This window comes from Marmota monax, unplaced genomic scaffold (genome assembly GCF_021218885.2).
Source record: "Marmota monax isolate L192 unplaced genomic scaffold, Marmota_monax_Labrador192_F-V1.1 WCK01_AAM20220418_F8-fsc00030, whole genome shotgun sequence".
NCBI lineage: Eukaryota > Metazoa > Chordata > Mammalia > Rodentia > Sciuridae > Marmota > Marmota monax.
In genome coordinates, this window is record NW_026691988.1 from 16899627 (window position 1) to 16912771 (window position 13145).

The window sequence follows — 13145 nt, forward strand, 5'->3', positions numbered from 1 at the left end:
ATCGATGAAGCAGTGTCCCTGTAGCATGCTCTTTTTAGGTCTTTAGGGAATAGACCGAGAAGGGGAATAGCTGGGTCAAATGGTGGCTCCATTCCCAGCTTTCCAAGAAATCTCTACTGCTTTCCAAATTGGCTGCACCAATTTGCAGTCCCACCAGCAATGTACAAGTGTACCCTTTTCCCCACATCCTCGCCAGCACTTGTTGTTGTTTGACTTCATAATGGCTGCCAATCTAACTGGAGTGAGATGGTATCTTAGGGTGGTTTTGATTTGCATTTCTCTGACTGCTAGAGATGGTGAGCATTTTTTCATGTACTTGTTGATTGATTGTATGTCCTCCTCTGAGAAGTGTCTGTTCAGGTCCTTGGCCCATTTGTTGATTGGGTTGTTTGTTCTCTTATTGTCTAATTTTTTGAGTTCTTTGTATACTCTGGATATTAGGGCTCTATCTGAAGTGTGAGGAGTAAAGATTTGTTCCCAGGATGTAGGCTCTCTATTTACCTCTCTTATTGTATCTTTTGCTGAGAAAAAACTTTTTAGTTGAGTAAGTCCCATTTGTTGATTCTAGTTATTAACTTTTGTGCTATGGGTGTCCTATTGAGGAATTTGGAGCCCGACCCCACAGTATGTAGATCGTAGCCAACTTTTTCTTCTATCAGACGGCGTGTCTCTGATTTGATATCAAGCTCCTTGATCCATTTTGAATTAACTTTTGTGCATGGCGAGAGAAAGGGATTCAGTTAAAAAATGAAAAGAAAAGAAAAGATATACAGTGGCATCATTACTACTGGGGGGAGCTTAAATGTAGATTTGCCATTGCAAAGCATTTCAGCATTGAAACTTACTAAAGTAACTGACACCAGTTATTAGGTTCCAGAAATGTTTGTCCTGATCAGGGAAGAGATCAGTTTAAATGTCAATGCATAAGAGGTCATATCCCTAACAACCTTACTCATTAAACATACCTTTCTGAGTTTTCTTGTTCTATTAGTGCCTAAAAAAGGTTCCAAATTTGGTAAAACAACCCTCTTTTTATCCAGTGTAATGAAAAGGAATGGAATATAAGTAAGCAAATATAGTTATTAATATTCAATGTGAAAAGGAATGGAATATAAGTAACCAAATATAGTTATTAACATTCTTATGGATTGTTACTTGTTCAAAGATTAACTTAGTGAATTATAATTTGAAGGAGATCATCAACTCAATACATATAGAATTCCTTTTTGGAGGATGAGCAGAAAGACATTTATGAGAGTAATATATTCCTTATCAACTGTTGATGATACACAGATCCATTCTGGAAAATCAGAAGAAACATTAGAAATAAACTAAAATGTTTACAGTAGCTGGAGTTAGGATGTGCAATGATTCTAGCTTTTATCTGTCTTCAATTAAAATATATTTAATATATTTCTTTGTTTTCTACATGATGTCCATATCCTACAAGACTCACAGGCTCTTTCCCCTGTAGGTATGATATCATGAATCTGCAGTACACTGAAGCTAATCGCTATGACTATGTACATGTTGGAACCTGGCATGAAGGAGTGCTGAACATCGATGATTACAAAATCCAGATGAATAAGAGTGGAATGGTACGGTCTGTGTGCAGTGAGCCTTGTTTAAAGGGTCAGATAAAGGTGAGCCACCTCTGCTTTCTTGGACTGTATTGTCAAGGAGGTCTACCACTGAGACATTATTAAGGGAAAAGGAACATTATTGAGAGAAAAGGAATTTTTAAACAAGGCTATGCAGAAAGGGTGTGCCAGGCTTGTACTCCTGTGTTTAGATAAAATAGAAAAACAAAGAAAGTATTAGGAAAGGGAATAGGTAAACTATTCTAATAGTTTAGAATATTTAAATCACTTTTATTTTAATCATGTTGATAAACTGGGAACTTACATATACTGTAGGCAGCAAGGAGATAAAGAATCAAATTAAAACTTGAAATGGAAGTAAATGTGAAAATCAAAGTCAAAACCAATATTGCTGCTGAGTCATGGTTCCAGTTATGACTGAATAAAGTTCTGGGGCTCTATGGCATGGTTCAGATGGATGTATTAATTAATTTGACTGTGGTAATCATCATACGATGCATAGATGCATCGAATTATCATGTGGTTCACTTTGAATATACACAATTTTGTCAATTAAACATTTTAAAATTAAAAAATTTTAAGCAGAAGTAAATGTGGGAAAAAAAGCCAGTAATAGTGCTTAGTCATTGTTCTAGCAATTGTTAAAGAAGGCAAAAGCTGAGCAATGTCAAATAAGCACAAAACTAAAATAACAGAAGTTGAAATGAGGTAACATAAGAAGCTTGGCATGTCACTTCCTTTTTCTCTATCAAGTCCTTTGATTCTTCTGAAATGATTTTTTTTTCTCTAACCAAGAGAGAGTCCCCACTTTCTAATTGTATCCAGGACTTTGGGTGGGAAGAGATGAAGTAGAATAAGTAAACCATAAGTTTACCGTATTAAGAAAGCTGGAGTAAATGCAGACATATATTATCTGGTGTGCTAGAGTGAATTCTCAGTGATGAGGTTTGGGGCAGCATTCTTTGTATGCCATGCTATTTCAATCAAAGTGGATGATGCACAGAAAAATGGAGCAGAGGGAGGGGTTGTGAACTGGCAGGAGTGAGGATTAGTTGAACAAATAGGTCTTTCCCATCTCTAATTTTCTGTGATTCATCTTGGGGAGAAGACAGACTGTCACATAAATGTCACACAGCACAGCTGGAGCTGGAGTAGATGGTGTGTGAGGCTCTGGCACCCTCACAGAGCCACAGTGCCACTACGTCATCTCTGCCTTGCAGGGACGAGTCTATAGAAGAGATGCCCTTAGTAAGCATAAGGTTCTGATGGCAAGGATCTAGTCATGTAATATATGACTTTGGGTGTATATGCTGGAGAAGTCTTATTTAAACTTCCAAGAAAAGGTGGAAGATTATGGACCAGGAACAGTTCTTGTCAAATGACATGAGCTGTCCTGGTGGACAAATTCTCAGTGACTCTAGCCACTGTGAGAAAGCAGTAAGTTTCTGAGACAAATCACCCTAGTTTTAAATATCTTGTACCTTTTCTGCAGAAGTTATATAAAAATATTTGTCAATTATCAAGACAACTAGCCAATCAGATTATTCTCTACTCTAGTGCTGTTTCAGGATGCAATGCTAAAGGGCTCCTGCCATGACCATGGCTAATCTTCGAGTTTATAGGTTCTGGGGTTTAGATATAGCTTGGGTGTGTTCCCCAAAGATTCCTGTGCTGGAAATTTGTTCATCAATGTGATGATGTTAGAATGTGGTAGAATATTGAAGATCTGGGGCTTAGTGGATGGTAATTAAGTCACTGGGGGCATCACCCTTAGAAGACATTTATGCCAGTCCACAGAGTGCTAGTTCTTGTGAGAGTATATTGCTATGAAGTGAGGACACCCCACATGCTTGACCCCTTCTGCACCCAGCAGTTCCCGTTTTATTTCTCCTCCATGTTTTGATGCAGCCAGCGGAGGCTTCACTAGAAGCCAAACAGAACCATTCCATTTTGAACCTCCCACTTCTGAAACTGTGAGATAAACACACCTCTTTTCTTTGTAAATTATTCAGCCTCCAGTATTTTGTTTCAGCGACAGAAAAATGGACTAACAGAGTGGATTATGGGAAGATTTGACCCAAGAGTTCTTATATAGCTGGTGTAGTATCAGGCGATTCACTGTTAGCTTCTAATCTATACCAAAGAGTTTCTGCAGTGTTAAGAATGATCCTAAGCCAATCCAGTGTGTATGAGAAACAACTCTGTTTCTCCCTCAACAGCCATTTCTTCTGGAATTCTTTCACATGGGGCCATCTGGTGGTATGCAGAAGTACGTCCTTTGAAATCCAGAAGCTCCAAACTTCTTGTCCTTTACCATAAGATGCCAGACTAATGGATTCTGGTTGTATCGTCTTTTCTTGATGTTGAGAAAAACAAAACCAGCATATCTGAGAACTGACACCACATATAGAGGAGTATGCAGAAGTTTGAGCTCTTATACTTCTCTGACCCAAAGGGTGTCACATGTTTGACTCAGGCCTCCTTTCCAGTGTGGATATAGCATTGATTCTGCTCCATGGACAACCACTGTGAAACGGTCTATGAAACCACAAAGTATTTCAGGAGATAAGGGGGGGGGGAAATGGCAGAAAAAATAATTGTTTCAAGGATTCCCTGTGCTCCAGCTCCCTGTCATAATTCTCTCCTGTTGCTCTGAGTGCTGGCAAGCCATGCCTGGGTGTCACATACCATGTGAATTCCCACTTGTGCATTCCAGAAGAGAGGCCTCTTTCCTCCTCAAATTCAGAGGCAAGGCTGTCTGCCGACATCTTTTTGCCTAAATACTGAAGTATTTCTGGCAGTGAGTTTGTGTTATACCCATTCAGTATCATCGAAGGAGATCACAGAAATCACTGCCGAGCCATTACAGAGCACTCACAATAAGTGCAAATCTCTTGGGGGCCAATTTTAGAAATATTGTGTGCCCTGCAGGAGGAAAATATGCCAGTTCTTAGTAGCACCAGGAGAGGGGTGTGGTGGTGTTTGTTTCCCATAAACACCTTGGGAGGTAAAGAAACAAATGAAATCTGAATCCCATTTACCAAATAATGGCACTTACATTCTAATACCACTAATTTGCCCCCTACCAGGCTCAGGATGCAGAAAGCTAGATCTCAGTAGCCACCGTGAAGACAGGAGAGAGGCAGCTTCAAGGTGACTGTCAAACATGCATTTATATCAAGTGGGAAATAAAGTCTTTAGGAAAAGGCTACTCAGTTTTAATATCCAATGCCATTTAAAATGCTAAAATAATAATTGGATGTCTTTTCTGACAACGTATAGAACTTTCTTATGATAATTTCCTTAGAAGTAGTTAAAAGCCCAGTTTCCTTATGTTACTTATATTTAGAAATATATCTCTTATAAATATAATATCTTATGGAGGAAAACAATGATTTCAGTAACACCACAAACACAGGCAAATTCAATTATATTCTTTACTGTTATGTATTGTATTAGGATCTTTTCAGGTAGAGTCCATGACATGTGATTCAATACAGGGAACTTAATATAGGAAACTGGTTACAAAAGCTTTTTAAAAGGAGACACTCAAAGGCACTCTGAGATCAACTCAGAGATGAGCAACAGTGAAAATTCATTCCACTCTCAGGCCAGAGGAAGAATGCACAGCCTCTACCTGAGCTGCTCCTTGGGGTGGAAGACAATTCTATTTTCTCTCTTCAATTTCCCATCAGTCCATTCTATTTTACCAAACCTATTTAGAAGACAGTTGATAAGAGATCCTGGAAAATGTATTCACAAGTATCTCAGTGCAGGTTCCCTTGAATACTAAAAAAGTATGCAATGAATTATTTGGAGATTCAATCTCAGAAAAACAAGAGTGAGAGTGAAAGGGAAGTAAACAAGAAGGAATGAGGAAAAACAAAAATAAACAAATAAGCAATAACAACAAAAAAAATACCTTATTGAGAAGGACCATGCTTCATTGACATGACTACTGACTGAGCCTTGCAGAGATCTCAGGGCAGACTATTCACACTACTGGAGAAAAGAGGGGAAAAGAATGAATGTATCTATTTTCTGCTTCCTTTGGTCAAAGTTTATGCTCACATGGAGTTGCATCACCTGACCCCTCAAGTAATGACTGAGGAAGCCAAAATCCATGTCTTCTTACTTGGCTTCCTCTTCTGGTTCTGGAAGTAGTGAGAAGGAAAAGAGCCTGTGTGTCCCCTGTGGTCTGGCTAGGATTTCTGTGAAAGTGAGTCCAGTGGAGGAAGTTCTGGGATCTGGCACGTACTTTCTGAGAGAGAAAGACAACTGAAGGTGTCTGAAGAAGAAACAATAGTATTAGAGGCTGAGCTGGTATTCACAGAAGTGAAGCTGGTGGCCAAGGGCACAGGGGACAAGGGAGGCCAAGAGAGTCTGAGGAAGCACTTAATTTATGGACAATGTCATGTAAGCAAATAGCAAGGGTCTGGAGTGACGGGTCTCATATACGGAGTCTGATGCTCTTTTGCTTGTTATGGTGAAGAACAAAAAAGGATGGGAAGGCAAAGGGAGGGAGATCAGGACCGACATCAACCAAGCATGTTCTTGTTCCACTGCAACAGATGCTTTACCTACATCATTTCAATTACTCCTTGAGACAACTTTTATGAAGCAGGCGTTACCACCCTTATTTTACAGATGATGGATCTGAAACCGAGAGGGGTTAAGTCTCTTGCTCCTGATCTCTCTCAACTAGAATCTGCCAAAGCTGGGCTTGGAGCCAGCCCAAAGCTCTTATCATCCTATGGCCACATCTTGCTCAGCTATCTTTCATTATGTGAACTGGCATGTATCCTACAAATGCAAATTTCAATTTCCAAGCCTTAGTTGCTCAGTAGTTAACAAAAAAACATAAATAGTGATCCACTTTTAAAACACAGAAGGAACAAATCCAGACTTGAGGAAACAATATTTGTGAAGGAGACATGGTTTAGTAGAGACAAAAGAAAATGGCAGGGAAGCAAGAGAAAGGACCCTACAGGTTGCTTTCACTGGCCTCTGATCCGTTCTTTCCCTCCTCTCTCCTTTCCCTCCTTTTCCCCCCTGTTTTCTTCTTCCTTTAAATGTGTCTTCAGATTATTTTGCCCAAGAAAAGGGTTTGGGGTTGGGAGACGGGGTTGGGAAATTGATCATTTCTTCTTCTTACCTTCAACCAGCCAAACACAACACCATGTACATGAACAAACCTACCACAGTGAATTCCACCTTTTTGTCTATCTAAGAAGCAGCCATTTTTTAAAACACAAGAAATAGAAGAAAGACCAGGAGAGCAGAGGAAGGAGACTAGAAGGAGGGATAGAGGAGAGAAAGAGGAAGCACTGGGGACTGGAATGGAGCAAATGGAATTTCATGCATGTATGACTATGTCAAAATTAACCCAAATATTACATGACTTCAATCATGTAATTTATGAAACTTGTACTATATGAGATCAGTCTAAGGAACATTATTGTTCTATATATTTTGCAATAATGGAAACGTTGCAACAAGTTCATCAAAATGAAAAATAACTAAGGATATTCTAACATTATTTTCTGGTAAAATATTGCCTCTTTTATCTCAGTACCTTTGATTGGAGGAATAATGAGCTGGGATACACTAAAAGGACAGAAAAACTGAAGTTAATAAATTGCTTAGCATTATCATCTTTTGAGTTTCCCTAATTAGTGGTACTAATTTAATAGGAAAAGAAAAATTAAAGGTAGGTGAAGTAACATACAATATTTTGTATTGTCTCTTACGATACCGCTTATTCTAATAAGAAAGAAACATTCATTTATTAATTGAATTTTTCTCATATCAGTTAGAAAACAAATGATGATTGGGAATGTAAATGTTCTATTTTTGAGGATAGTTATGAATTTTTTTCAAAAAAGACTTGATTTCATTTTAGTTTCAAAATTATTTAAAAGTAAGGAAAAGAAAAATGTTTTATATTTGTTCAAAATATTCTGTTATTTGGTATTTTTATGTAATTATAAAACAGTGGTATAAATTTCAATTTTATCTGTAGAAAAATCATTTTATTTTCATGAAGTCTAGAGTTTCTATCATTTTAAAGCATGGAAATATTTACAGTTCAATTCTGACTCTACATATGGAAATATTCAATAATTTCTAATATGTTAGGGAAGGTCTTCTCCTCCTAAAATGAGAGATAACAGGGCTCATACTTAGCCTTCTATACTAAACAATAAAAAAAAAACTTGATAAAACATGAAACAACCGTGGTCTGTGTTCAGACATTGGAAGGGAGTACATGACCCTGATGCCAGAGAAGCGAAGGGAGATAAACAAAGTAAACCCTAAAATCACTCAAGCATTTTGCCTGGAGGAACTTTCCTAATTGTCCAACTAGAGAAACAGAGTTTGGTCATCTTGCTAATTTAAGAAGACAGAATCATAGTTTGGGAGGCCAAGGAAGCTAGAAATTGCAGTATAGGTAAGGGAGAAGATGGATCTGTTCAGGAGAAAGAAAAAAAGCGAGTCCCATAAATTTCCAGAGATTTTCCCTTGATTATTTGACTATTAATCTGCATTTAAGTAGAGTGGAAATCTTAGAGTCCAAGTAAAGAACAATTTCTAGGGAATGGAATTTGCCAAGCTGACAAAGACAAAGGCATTTTTCCAGTTTTTAGTTCTTCTTCCTCCTCCTCCTCTTCTTCCTCCTCCTCCTCTTCTTCCTCCTCTTCTTCCTCTTTCTCCTCCTCCTCTTCCTCCTCTTCCTCATATTTCTCCTCCTCCTCCTCTTCCTCCTCCTTCATTGTGATGAGGCTCACTATATTGCTTCAATCTTGAGATCCTCCTGCCTCAAGCTTCCCAGTAGCTGGGATTACAGGCATACACCACTGCACCTTGGTCATATAACAATGTTTTCTGATTCCAAATTTTCTGATTTTTACAATTTTACTTAAAAATAATTGTTTGAAGTAAAAAGGTAGTTGTGGGAGATGGTGCTATAAAATGCTTATAAGTAGTGTATTAAAATGGTAGCCATAAGGATGGGAAGGAAAAATGAAAGAACATTAATGTAGGATTCTTACATCATACAATTTTATGCATGTAGTATATTGTCAAAGTATTAGTGGAATATACACGTGATAAGTTAATGGTGCCTACTGTCAATGAAAGAGCAACCACTGAAACAAAAAGAGGTCTAGCTACTAAGCCACTATTGGGAATAGCATGGAATGCTAAAAATGAAGGCAGGAAAACAGGGAAAAGGAACAAAGAACAAATGTGATAGGTAAAAATGAAAAGACATAGCAAACCATATTGATTATTGTAATAAGTGAATTATTAAGCAATGAAGGGCAAAAATTGTCAGACAAGAGATGAAAGCAAGACCTAATTATATGCCATCCACAGGAAACTCACTTAAAGTGCAGGGTGTTTTGATGTTTAGTTTTGTACAAATAAGTGTGAAAGTATTTACAAACAAATAGAAAATGGGGAAAAGTTAAAGTACTCAGATTAAAACTTTTTCTTCCAACAATTAACAGGATCGTTTGAATTCACTAGAGCAAGTCAGACAGAGCCATACCTGGTTATGTTTTCTTTGCCATCACTCTGGCCTTATGTATAAAAAGTTACTGAAGAATGAAATTATCTATAATTCTATTTCATAATCACAACAGAATTTTGTAATCCCTGTTTTTGTGAACTAATAAGGTTTAATTGTATAAGAACTTTTGTATGGGACCTGGGGATGTGGCTCAAGTGGTAGCGCGCTCTCCTGGCATGCGTGCGGCCTGGGTTCGATCCTCAGCACCACATACAAAGATGTTGTGTCCGCCGAAAACTAAAAAATAAATATTAAAAAAAAATTCTCTCTCTCTCTCTTCTCTCTCTCTCTCTCTCTTTTTTTTTTTAAAGAACTTTTGTGGCTAAACATCACTTTTTTTCAGTGCAAAAGATAATTCTTACCCTTGGAGCAATGAATAAATATGAATATAAACAAGGAAAAACTTAAACTGTCTTATTTTTTAAAACCATAAAATAATACAATCATTTCAATCTATAAAATAAATTATTATTTAAAAATCTCCAAAGCCAGGATGGGCTAAATTGAGATTCACAATTGAATCTAAGATAATCCTATATGTTCTAATCTATGTTCTTAAGGTTCCTCAGCATATAGGAATTTTTCTGGGGAGAAAACCTTTAGGATGTGAAATATCCCTGTGTTACAGGTCATACGTAAAGGAGAAGTGAGCTGCTGCTGGATTTGCACAGCCTGCAAGGAGAATGAATACGTGCAAGATGAGTTCACCTGCAAAGCCTGTGACCTGGGGTGGTGGCCCAATACAGATCTAACAGGTACAAGCAGCTTCAACTGTAAACTTTGTTTGACCCTAACTATTGTGCTTTCTAATGTCCATCATTCAAATGTGAGCCATTATGTCTTTTCAACGTTAATTTACAGCCCACACTTTCTAACTGCTTATTGTCAAACAGTATGCACAGACATCTTATAAGTTTTCCATAATCTATATTTCAAAGAAATCTCATTTACATCTAAATAAAAGTGAGCTGTTATTTTGTAGGATATTCTGTTTTAGAGGTATTTTCAGTTTTTCCTTTTTAATATTTTATCGAAAATTTTTCTAGTTAACTGAACTTACGTTGGCAACCATTTTTTGAATATCTACTATGAGTCACAACTATAGACTGAAAAGGTACAAAGGATGAGATACAATCTTAGCTTTTATTTTGCTTAAAATATGTAAGGAAAGAAACATGGGGAAATTATATAAATTAAGAATATAATAGATATTTATCAAGTGCAATAAAAGGTAGATGAGGAGATGAAAGGAATTCTAGGAAACAAAACATGGGAAATTTAAAAGTCTGAAATACATCTGGGGAAACCATGGGACCAGCACATGTAGCTAATCAGTAGACACAAAGGGCTGGTAGAAAAGTGGTTGAAAACAAGGCTAGGCAGGACACTGGCAGTGGTGACAGGGACTTCCACATAACCTTACCCTGTGTTTATTCTGGCTTTAGCACAGGAGAAATACTGAAGGATTTTATTTTATTATTAATGTATATAAGTATGCATATTAGATAATATAAATATACATAATGTATGAATATATGATGAATATTGTATATAAAAATTATATATAATTACATATACAATTAACAACAAATAAATATCAATCTGCAAATTGGAGCAATCTGATTTGGGGAGAGAGGAGGGGAGGGAAAAGGAGGGTACTGGGGAAAGAAATTGATCAAAGTATGTGCATCTACTGAAGGGCTTTGGAGTGTTGAGATGGAATCTCAAGGTAATTTTGATTTGCATTTTGCTAATTACTGGAGATGTAAACATATTTTCATGTATTTGTTGGCCATTTGTAGTTCTTCTTTTGATAAGTTTGTTTAGTTCTTTTGCCCACTTATTAACAATATAGAGATTCCTCCAAACAGAAGGAATGGAACCACCATATGACCCAGCTATCCCACTCCTCAGTATGTATCCAAAAGATCTAAGATAAGCCTACCATAGGTGTGCAGCCACATCAATGTTTAGAGCTCTATAATTCACAATAGCCAAGCTACGGAGCCAACAAAGGTGCCCTTCATCAGATAAGTAGATAAAGTAAGTATGGCATATATACACAATGGAGTATCATTCAGCCATAAAGAAAAGTGAGCGTATGGCAATTGCTGGTAAATGAATGAAACTGGAGACTACCACACTAAGTAAAATAATCCAGACACAGAAAGTCAAAGGTCCAATGTTTTCTTTGACAGTGGAAGCTAGTCAAGAGTAAAGAAAAAAAGAGAGTCTGACACAGTAGTGCACACCTGTAATCCCAGCATTTTAGGAAGCTGAGGCAGGAGGTTTAAAGTTCAAAGCCAGCCTCAGCAACTTAGTGAGGCCCTGTCTCAAATTAAAAAATCAAAAAGGCTCTGATTTGCTCAGCGGTTAAGCAGGACTCTATCAAATACTATCAAATAAAAGAAAGATCAACAGAGTAGAGTAAGGGGATTGAGGGGAAGGGATGAGGAAAGGGATAAGGGAAAAACTGTGGAATGAATCTGACCTAACTTTCCTATGTAAAATATATGAATATATTGCAGTGAATCTCACCATTATGTATATGCACAAGGCAGAAATTTAAAAAAAAAACAGTAAGTAAATACCAAAAAGATCAGTAGAGAAAAGGAAAGGGAACAAGGGGAGGAGGACGAGAGGGTAAGGAGAAGTACTTGGGACTGAATTAGAGCAAATTATAATCCATCGTTTATAATGATATCAAACTGAATCTTAATGTTATGTATAACTAATATGAACCAATGTAAAAAATGTGGGGTGGGGAAAGCATCAGAGGAGAAGAGGAGGTTTTTACTTGATTCTAAAGAAGAATCTAACAATAAAATTCTTGTGGTTTATTCAAACCATCTATAAATGGCTGGATAAGTAGAACCAGGTCACATAACTAAAATTATACATATTAAGTGATAGTACCATGTAAAAGATTAACTGTTACAAAAAAAACATTAAAGTGAGTTATCAGAAAACTTTTGGAAATCACCTAGTACAAAGGCCCTTTTTAAAGAAAAGGAAATTAGATCAGAATATTTTTGAAGGTACATACTGCACTCATTTAAAAAAAAAAAAAAAAACTCTACCTAAAAGCTGGCTTTCAAACTTTCATGTGCCTAAAAATTACTCAGGAATTAGCCACCTCCAGAGATTCCCATTTGCTAGTTCTGGGGTGGGATCCTACAGATTCTGATGCAATCAGTGCCTGCCCTTCCTCAGGTTTAAACTCTTATGCTATGGTACTAAAATACCCTCTCACTCAAAGCCCAATGCCTTAGACATAAGAGTTACCTAGTAAATGTTTGTTAAATTGGAGAATTAGACAGAAGGGACTCATCCAAGTTCATCTAGATTAATGTAGCTGTTTATTAGAAAAATCAGAATGTAAATCCAGGGTTTTTTCTCCCCTGGGCAATGGTCCCTCTGATGTCATTTATCTCCTTTTTCATGCAGTGGGCTGGCATGGAAAAGTTTTGCCAGCCTCCTGTGGACCCAATCCACCCCCCTCACTCTATGTTGTCTCTTTTCTAATTTTTCTGGTCCTTTATAATATGAGCTTCCTGCTGGGCATCTTTTTCTTGTATAAGCAGGTCCCACAGAGGCCAGTTCTGTTTTGGAGCTGAGGTTGATTTAACAGTCATTCCTCTCTGCTCTCTGAGATCACAGATGATTGAAGAGACACAAAGACAAAAGTGATCCCTTTCTTAGGTTGGTCTTAGAAGTCAGAAGTCCTGGCTTTGAAGTACAAGAGTTTTTTTCTCTTGTCCACCTTCTTTTGAACTTTCCCAAACTTCCTATTGCTCTGTTTTCACTTGAATTAGAGTTTACCTCATACATGAAAAAGAACTTTATCGTATTTTAAAACATTAAGATACCAAAAAAGAAAACCTTTTATAAAAGATTTAATATATTGTAATAATGGAACTCAAAGACATGCGTTTTATTCCCTGGAGATCTTCCATTGTGGGTATATTGTC

The 13145-nt window shown here is 37.1% G+C and overlaps 1 protein-coding gene across 3 annotated transcripts in view; it reads left to right on the forward strand.

Annotated features, from left to right (window-relative positions):
• The window catches only part of Grm1 (glutamate metabotropic receptor 1), a 386960-nt gene that overhangs the window by 320452 nt on the left and 53363 nt on the right, over positions 1–13145 (forward strand). For all 3 annotated transcript variants that reach the window (XM_058581872.1, XM_046448775.2, XM_046448784.2), the window contains 2 exons: positions 1475–1643; positions 9803–9929. In XM_058581872.1, coding sequence (XP_058437855.1) covers positions 1475–1643; positions 9803–9929 — 296 coding nt within the window. The remainder of the gene's footprint in view (positions 1–1474; positions 1644–9802; positions 9930–13145) is intronic.